Source organism: Sinocyclocheilus anshuiensis, unplaced genomic scaffold, assembly GCF_001515605.1.
Source record: "Sinocyclocheilus anshuiensis isolate Anshui unplaced genomic scaffold, SAMN03320099.WGS_v1.1 scaffold718, whole genome shotgun sequence".
NCBI lineage: Eukaryota > Metazoa > Chordata > Actinopteri > Cypriniformes > Cyprinidae > Sinocyclocheilus > Sinocyclocheilus anshuiensis.
Window position 1 is genome coordinate 2,593,259 of NW_015546102.1, and position 9,639 is coordinate 2,602,897.

A 9,639-nucleotide genomic window follows, 5' to 3' on the forward strand; every position below is an offset into this window, starting at 1 on the left:
TAAATTAAATGATCGATTCACGTTGTACCTTCAACTAAATTACACTAGAAAATGTCATATTTAAATAAATTAAAATACAAATCTAAACTCTCCAATACTCTAGGGGGCAGTGTGCATGTTGTTATCCGGACGTGCCACACACACGGCGTGATGCAATCACACAGAGCATTGTGGGATATGAGGCATGTTTCTAGTGAACGACATTGACAGTAGAGGTGGGTGGTAAGTGTGCTCTACTGCTGTATAGCAGTTAATCTTTCATCAGCAATATCTTTCGCATGTAATTTTAACACAGGGCAATATGAACGATCTAAGCAGTTAAAAACGCTATTTGGACAGACAGGAACATTATTTTATCTTATGCTTGTGTGTTCTATAAGTGTCTCGTGTAACATTTGTTGCACAATTCCCCAAAAGCATAATTTTGTAGTGAATGCTTCAGATATCAATAACGTTTGATCTTGAAGTCCATGGTGCTGGGGTAGAAAGGAATGTCGCTGTCAGATCTTCAGTGTATATTCACAGTAACATAGCAGTCAATCAGGTGTACAGTTTGCAACTTCAAGACAAAAATGAGAACAAGTGATGCCACTTAAAGTCATGCAGACTCACAAAAACCTGCATTTACTAATGCTAGAACATGCTCATTTCATAGACTTAAAGCATTTTGAGTCCATTATAAGATTTTATACATACTTGCATGCATGTTTATATATGACAGCAACAATGTAAAATGTAAGGTTACTCAAAACTGACTGTTGTTTAATCTTTTTGTCTGGGAAGCTGATGGGAGACACTATGTCCAGTCCTACAGTGAAGGCAGAGGGCATCATGGTGCCAGACTTTGGCAGCGCACCACCACAGGCCTGTCCGACGCATAGAGATGTTAATAAAAGTAAGACACCTAGTACTTCAGTACAGGTTGTTTTTTTTTTTAACATAGACAATAGGGCTGCAACTAAAGATTATTTTTGATAATGTTATTTATTTGATTAACCAGATTAAATAAATAAAAATAATACATTAAAAATGAACAATTAAATTAATCAAATTAATAATAATTTTAATCAACATTAAAATTTTAATCTGTTATTTACTAAATGTTATTCTATATCCTGACCAATGTTGTCCACCAAACAATGTGCAGTTTGAAGGCAATAAAAAAAACAAATATAGTGAATGTATCTGTAGGTTTGCTATAAATTGTGTGCACAAAGGATTAAATATAAACACTGCCTTCTAAAACACAAAAAACTGATTATTTACCATTTTTAAAGTAGAAGTTAAAGCTAGTTTAAAAATCTTAACGTATGAGTGTGCATTGTTCATAGAAATATGTTATTTGCTGCTGTAAAGTGACATGATTGGCAGATGTTTTCTGTTGATTGATAATCAAATTCATTCTCGATTATTTTCATGATTAATTATCATCAATTTTATGCAGAGATCTTCTACCCACTTGTCCTGTAAAGTTTATTTCCAACCTTCTTTAATACACCTGGCTATGAGTTTCTAGTAATCCTGAAGACCTTGATGAGCTGCTTCAGGTGTGTTTGATTAGGGTTGGAGCTAAATTCTGCAGGACAGTGGCCCTCCAGGAGCAGGGTTGAAGGTTCTTTTTAGCGATTACTTGTTGGAGCCCTCATATACATAAACGTCAAAAATATGTGGATGTTCTCCTTAGTTTTTGTCCTTAATATTTCCAACAGGTGCCCCTCCACCAGAATGTCCAATGCATCAGGCATCTGCAAGCGATAAGCTAAAGACTGTGCCAGATGTACCAGCACATCAGGACAGGGCTTATGAATTTGTAGAGTGTCCTATGAGAGCTGCCAATGGGGCTAAACCCACAATGTCTGACATCAATCCAGCAAACATGGTAATTTGCCCTCTTGAAATTGGTTACCTAATACCTAGAAGCCTAGATGTAGTGAGTTTCCCTTTTCTACCATTTAGCCTCATTTATTTACTGTTCTCTATAGATGCCACCACCTAACCAGCAACCTTCATCTGGTCAACCATTTCCCCTTTCTGTTGTAAGAGAGGAATCTAACATCCCTCGTGGTGGATCTGAGCAGAAGTGGGTTTATCCATCAGAGCAGATGTTCTGGAATGCCATGCTGAGGAAGGGGTGAGTTCTAATGGTGAATATAAAAGACAGAGCAACGAAGCTCTGTATATGTCCAATAATGATTCAGAAACATATAGTATCATCAACTTTATTGCTTCATGACTCAAACTTTCAACAGATGGTGCTGGAACAATGGTGACATCAACCAGAAAGATATGAGAAACATCATTAGGATTCACAACCAGAATAATGAGCAAGCCTGGCAGGAGATCCTGAGATGGGAGAAGCTCCATTCGAAGTAAGTCACATGTTAATGGAATAGCTCACCCAAGAATGCAAACTTGCTAAAAATGTACTCACACTCAGGCCATCCAAGATGTAGATGAGTTTGTTTCTTCATCAGAATAGATTTGGATATATGTCGTGTTACTTCACTTGCTCACTGTTGGATCCTCTGCAGTGAATGGGTGCCGTCAGAATGAGGGTCCAAACAGCTGATAAAAAAATCACAATAATCCACAAGTAATCCACATAATTTAAGTCCATCAGTTAACATCTAGTGAAGTGAAAGCTGCGTGTCCGGCTAAAATACGGGTCCTCTGTCCATAATATTCTTTTCTCTAGTTAAAAGTGATCTCGTCTGAATCAGGAGAAAAATATGCACAGATCCAGTACTGTTTGTGAATTTAATATGTTGGTAGATTTTGATGCAAGAAAACAAAAGGGAATGGACTTTTTCACTGGAGGACGTGTTATTATGGATTATGGAGTGGTATATTGGCCTAAAGCGAAAGTTTAAAGTTAAAACTCCTTAATGATGGTTTTGTTTCTTACAAACACCCAGCTTTTCATTTCATAGTATGTTAATTGATGGACTGGAGTCATGTGGATTACTTGTGGATTATTGTGATTTTTTTTTTTTTTTATCAGCTGTTTGAACTATCATTCTGACGGCACCCATTCACTGCAGAGGATCCATTGGTGAACAAGTGATGTAATTTCTCCAAATCTGTTTTGCTTAAGAAATAAACTCATCCACATCTTGAATGCCCTGAGGGTGAGCAGCACATTTTCAGCAAATATTGCATTTAAAAGCAACTATTGCTTTAAAAGCAACTGTGTATCCTCACATGTCATAAAGTAGATGAGTCCTGATGTTCTGCTGTTGTCCTCCACCACAGAGAATGCCCATGTGGACCTTCTCTTTTAAGGTTTGGTGGAAAAGCAAAATACTTTTCACCCAGAGCCAGATTTCGCCACTGGATGGGGTAAGTCATCGCATCTCTTAATAAAATGTATTTGATGTTTTTGCTTAATTATTCTCTGCATAAAACTTCTGTGATCATCTTCAGGAAAATATAAGTGCAATGGCAATTCAGTTATAAGTTGCTTTTGGTGTTCTGTGTTGTAGGCATGAGCTACCATTTGACAGGCACGACTGGATTATTGACCGGTGTGGAAAAGAGGTCAGATATGTGATAGACTACTATGATGGAGGCCAGGTGCCCAAGCACACTATCCTTGATGTGCGTCCAGCCTTTGATTCCTTAGAAGCTGTTTGGGACCGTATGAAAGTGGCCTGGTGGCGCTGGACCTCCACATAAATTTTCTTTTGTGATCTTTAGGAACTGATATTTATATAGCTTAGTCTGCGGAAGCTTTTTTGACATGATGTTCTTTATTTAAATACAGAATCACCTTATATCATTGTATTCCTGTCGTGAATTTGGTATGTGCATATTTTCAAGACCATGATAATTGCAAAAGCTGCTATAATGGCACTGTGTGCTGTTGTAGGCATACAGTGTCATACAATTAAAAAAGTAGTAGCAAAACATCTTTTAGTAGCCTTATGAAGGCACTCTGAAGTGTGAAAATAAAATGTAAAGTCTGACTTTAGAAACTAATGTTGACGGATACATTTTGCTTTCTTGTTTTATTTTAAAATATTTACAATGTTAACCAATGAATGTAAATAGGTGGATACATATTTTTTAGTTTTTCCATTTACTGCTGCTTTCTTGCTTATCAATTATATTTATTTTACCATGATGTCAGTTGTTAAAAGAATTGTCCATAAAATTTTTTTTTGAATGTACAACTAAAATGTTGTTAAAAACAAAATACCAGAAATAATTTACTCTACAGAACTGAAATCAAATATAGTCAAACAAGACTATTTATGCCTGATGTTGGTGTGTAAATTCATTAAATTCATTTTATTTCAATGCTGTAATCAACGAGTATTGATTCTCTCTCTCTCTCTCACACACACACACGCACATATACAGGTGCATCTCAATAAATTAAATGAACTTTTCCACGACATTCTATTTCAGTAATTCAACTCAAATTGTGAAACTCGTGTATTAAATAAATTCATTGCACACAGACTGAAGTAGTTTAAGTCTTTGGTTCTTTTAATGAAAAGTGCTTTATGCACAACACGTTGTCGGGCGGAACTGGATTTCTATAGTAGTGTTTCTACACGGAATATGAAAAAAGTAGTTCAATAACAAACCGGACAGATGTAAACGTTACAATGTGAACATTTTAAATCATAATGTGGAGTTTCCTACATGGACTGCAAAAATGTCGAAGGAAGCGTATGATGAAATGTCCGTTTTATCTGCCATATACTGTGAACCGGACGAATTCGAGCTGTTAGAAGAGTCACGTGAGTCTTTGGAATTTATAACTCTTACACTATTCTTACTATAGTTACAGTTAATGTGTGTTTATATTGTCTTTACAACAAAGTTGTGGTAACTTGGTATTATATGCCACTGTTATATAAAATACTGAAAGATTCAGAAAGTCTCTTACACAGTTTGAAGTAGATCCATTTTTTTTTTGCAAAGATACTATTTTGATTGCAAAGATACTATTTTGATTGCAAAGATACTATTTAAACTGAGCTGGATGTTGACATCACTGAATTCAATGATGAACTGTCTTTAACTGAAAAATTTGTGTTTACTATTGTCATTTTGCATTATTGACACTATTTTCCTAATTAATGCTGTTCAGTTGCTTTGACACAATCTGTATTGTTAAAAGCGCTATATAAATAAAGGTGACTTGACTTGACTTGACATTTGATATTACTTTAAAATTGGTTTACATTAGTAATAATAACTGTACGTTAGTGACTACGGTCTTTTGATGAAAACTTACTGTGGTACATTTTTGTAACGTTGTAATGTGAACTTGTAATGACCAAGTTATGCATAATGAATATTGAATCAATTGTATTAAATGGAGATAGAACTATGTCATATTTCCAGATAAACCGATTGTAATCCACAATATAAATATGAAGAGATTCACACAAAATAAACAATTCGCCAATAAACAGAACGAGGTCCACAAATATATGTTAAGAGTTTCACAAACAATCTGTAGATCATAATCTATTTATATGGACAAATAAAAAATTCTAACCCCATAATTGTATTCCCCGTTCTGTTTAAATCTCATGCCATGTTATGTTTAAATGCAGCTGAGAGGGGAATCGTCTACCGCATACACACACTGATTGAAAGAAACAATGAGAAGACACAACTAGCCCTTACATTCCACATCTGTCCTGACTACCCTCACACCCCTCCAGATGTCAGCATCGCTTCCAGCCACTTATCAAGAAAACAGTGTCAAGACCTGAGGCTGCATGTACTGGAAACAGCACGATCACTTCCACCAGAACCCATGCTCCACGACTTAATCCTGTGGCTTCAGGAAAACTTCTCAGACTTGACCAAAACATCAAGTTGCGATTCAGCGCAGATCAGACCAGAATCTACAGAAGAAACCTGGACTGCTGTACTACATTTAGATCACATGAGGTCCAAAGCAAAATACATCAAACTGATCGAAAAATGGGCTTCAGAGCTGTGTCTCACTGGGAGACTCTTTACGGGGAAGCCAATATTGATTCTTTTGCAAGGGAGAAAGGAAAATATTAAAGTATGAGTACAAAATCATACAGAACATATTCCTAAACAATAAGATTTTCATTTTCCCAGACAGTTGATTCAGTAACTAATATAAATACCAAAGCCATCACTGGATTTTCAGGGCATCTTTATAGCACATAATTGCTAAACCTAATTTCTCATGTGATTCCTGGCTGTTTATAGAGTATTTGATTTAGTTTTTCACTTGTGTTTTCATTCTAATGATCACATAATATACATGCTAATTTGACTCTGTAGGAATACATCCACCTTCAGAAGACGGTTAAAGTTGATGTTGATTCTTCAGGGAAACGCTGTAAGGAAAAGATGATGAGTGTCCTGTGCGAGATTCCACAGCCAGAGAAGATATTGTAAGCATATGCTCTGCATACGTTTTAAACACATCTTTTTACATTTTGTATGATATTTTGTGTATTATATTTACTCCACTGTTCATTGTATCACAGCTGACTTTTTTCCCCACCACCACCTTTTTTTTTTTTTTTTTTTTTAGGATGTCTACGTTTGAAGTAAAAGACATTTTATCACTTGACGACCTCAAAAGGGAGTTTGATCTTATTGGACTGACTGAGCTTTATAAGCAGTTTGTGTCCTCACTCATCTGACAAGAAGCTGCTGTGTAACACACACTCTCTCCACTGGGTGGAGCCGGACTCAATTACTGTCTACAGCTCTTTAATGGAATCCCATCATAAAACGCATCATGCTGTTTTCTTAAGGAGCATACGATGTAAAATATGCTGTCTTATTATATTCTCAGCTGAACTGTTACATATGACGACATGTATCCTTACAGAGTTGGACTAGTGGAAATGTTCACATCAACAACATCAAAATAAAATGTATGGTCAAATTATTTTTGGTTATCATCACTGATGTGTACGACAAAATCTCAACAACTCATTTTAACCCTCAGTTGTAAATGCATGGTGTAAAGAGTTTATTTATTTATTATTATTATTAAATTGCCTGTTTTCTATAAATATATTTAAGGAATAGTTCACCCAAAAATGAAAATTGGTACTCACCGTCAGGCCATCCAAGATGTAGAGGAGTCTGTTTCTTCATCAGAACAGATATAGAGAAATTGGTGAATGGGTGAATCAGCCATCAGAATAAGAGTTTGAAGAGCTGTTAAAAACATCACAATAATCCATACAACTCCAGTCAATCGGTTAACATCTTGTGAAGTGGAAAGCTGTGTGTTTATAATAAACAAATTCATCAAGACGTTTTTATTTTTAAACTTTTGCTTCTGGCTAAAATACAAGTCCTTTTTTACTGGAGGAAGCATTATTATGGATTACGGACTGCTATTTTGCACAGAAGCAGCAGTTTAAAGTTAAAAACATCTTAATAATGGATTTGTGCTCTGTTTAAACTCTCATTCTGACGGCACCCATTCACTGCAGAGGATCCATTGGTGAGCAAGTGATATAATGCTACATTTCTCCAAATCTGTTCAGATGAAGAAACCAACTCTTCTACATCTTGGATGACCAGTATTTTGAACAACTTTTCATTTTTGGGTGAACTATTCCTTTAGGGTGGCATATCAGTGCTAATTTTATGTTGCATTATTCAAGTGTAATACAACTTTTTTTTCTATTACTATTAGCCAAAATTGATTGAAATATGCATGAATTTAATGACAGCAGCATTCAAGCTGCATGAACTATACACGTTTGTGTTAAACCTGTTGATCATATTCTCCAGCATGACTCGAGAAGATCTAAAGATTGAAAGTCCATAATTTGGCCATCTGTACAAAGAGTCACATTATCACACAGCGTCTCAAATTTAACTTAAATATTTCTTAAATATTTCGAATTCATTAGTTGTACCTTTTTTAACCTCATGTTTCAAATCTTTGGACCCCAAAGTAAGAGTGGTAGCAGATATGATGTCCCCAGTCATGTAGGGATACTGTTGAGATTTGAATTGCAATGGCAGAGTTAAAGCTCTAGGGGGCAAAAACAAGCCGTAGTTACTGCTTCAGTTTATTTAAGGCAAAATCAATGATCTTACCTTCTCCTCACTATGAGAACAAACACTTAGTACAAAGTTTTCTTCTTAATGTTAAGAATAGAACTCAGTGTGTTTCTTTAATACAATTAAGACAAAGTAAATCTTTGGTGTGAGGATGCTCTTTAAATTAAACGTGTAAATTGAATTTGGCACACTCGCTGACCTTAACGACAGCTTTTGTACTTCAAACAAATTAAAACTCATCTTTTAATTTATGGTTACTTTTCTGCAGGTTAATAAGCGATCCGTTTTATAAGAGATTGGTTTTTCAACATCAATTTTAATTAGGCAAAAGGTATGAAGCAATTCTGTTTTTAGCTGTTTTTCATACACCCACATGCACACGTTGAGTAGCTGGCTGTCATCTTATGTTTATCTTATACACATTGTGCAGACAGCTGTTGCCTAGGAGGGTCCAGGAGCAATTGACATGAAATTACTTTTTTTTTAAACATAATTAACAAGGCTTAATGAAAATCACCTCCTCGCCCTTTACAATGATCCACTCTGAACTATAAATTCACCTTGCCTGACCTTTTCCCTGACATGTTCTTACAAAACAACACTGCTTGTTAAATGTCATCCACTCAGTGGCATTTACTTGTATAAAACAGGGCTTTGATCTGGAGGAGAAGCACACTTTCCTACCTTGCCACGAGGCCACGCTCGGCGACCCCACGCACCTGTTACCTGTTGAATATTTTAATTACGGCCCATTAAAATGTACAAAGGCTAGGTTGAAATGAAAAATGTATTGGCCAAATGACATTTTAATTTGGCAAATTAATGCTACATCTATGACTTTTGTTCTTTGCTTTTTCTGATCTTGCTAAAAGCGGCAATTTGGAATTCTGTCTGACTGCTGAAGACTGGTTGAATCAATGCAGAGGCACGACTGAGACGAACCGATGCGCCCTCCGTGTCCAACTTTACCCAGGTCGATGCAGTATGAACTCTCTCACAAGCAAGCCCTCGACAGTCAGATCTCATGTCACCCAAAACTTACGATTCGCCTCAGTCTGAATGATCACGCAACTTTAATTTCAAAAGAAACGTAATCACAGCGACACATAAGAGTCATTCCTGTATGCACTGCATTTTCATACAGCATATGCCTTGATATTGGATAATATATTAAAATTTTTAAAGGAATGGAAATCATTACTTTTCATTTAAATTTAATGAAATTAATTAAATAAATCATTTGGAGTGGTTTTAATTATTTTATTTTAATTATTTAATTTCACTAATTTTAACAGATTTTAATTGTTTATTTATCTACCATGTCACCAGGTGCTATACAACTTTTAACAACAACAAAAAAAGAATATATATATATATATATATATATATAAGTATAGCACCTGGAGACCCAGATCACTTTTGTTATGTAAAGATATATTAGACAAAGTAGATGGAAAGTGAAACTTATGACAAAAGAAAACAACAACAACAACAACAACAATAATAATAATAAAATCAAAACAATGTTTCCTCCAAAAAAACTTGTTCTTTCTTTCTTTCTTTCTTTCTTTCTTTCTTTCTTTCTTTCTTTCTAACAAA

At 35.4% G+C, this 9,639-nt stretch overlaps 2 protein-coding genes across 4 annotated transcripts; both read left to right on the plus strand.

The window, feature by feature from the left end:
* Window positions 1-122: 122 nt before the first annotated feature.
* Window positions 123-4,290, plus strand: hccsa.1 (holocytochrome c synthase a). 3 transcript variants are annotated; one of them, XM_016502204.1, is made up of 7 exons: window positions 124-215; window positions 784-895; window positions 1,710-1,879; window positions 1,983-2,131; window positions 2,250-2,369; window positions 3,253-3,339; window positions 3,483-4,288. In XM_016502204.1, exons 2-7 carry the CDS (start codon window positions 787-789, stop codon window positions 3,673-3,675), a joined length of 828 nt encoding a protein of 275 aa, XP_016357690.1. In that variant the 5' UTR covers window positions 124-215; window positions 784-786; the 3' UTR covers window positions 3,676-4,288. The 3 variants fall into 3 exon arrangements, with proteins under 3 accessions (XP_016357691.1, XP_016357690.1, XP_016357689.1); XM_016502203.1 differs by having other exon boundaries at window positions 125-222; window positions 3,483-4,186; XM_016502205.1 differs by lacking the exon at window positions 784-895 and having other exon boundaries at window positions 123-222; window positions 3,483-4,290.
* Window positions 4,291-4,539: 249 nt separating this feature from the next.
* Window positions 4,540-6,893, plus strand: rwdd3 (RWD domain containing 3). Its single transcript, XM_016502206.1, has 4 exons — window positions 4,540-4,748; window positions 5,574-6,037; window positions 6,286-6,398; window positions 6,542-6,893. The coding sequence occupies exons 1-4, from the start codon at window positions 4,664-4,666 to the stop codon at window positions 6,651-6,653; spliced, it is 774 nt and encodes a 257-aa protein (XP_016357692.1). The 5' UTR covers window positions 4,540-4,663; the 3' UTR covers window positions 6,654-6,893.
* Window positions 6,894-9,639: the final 2,746 nt, after the last annotated feature.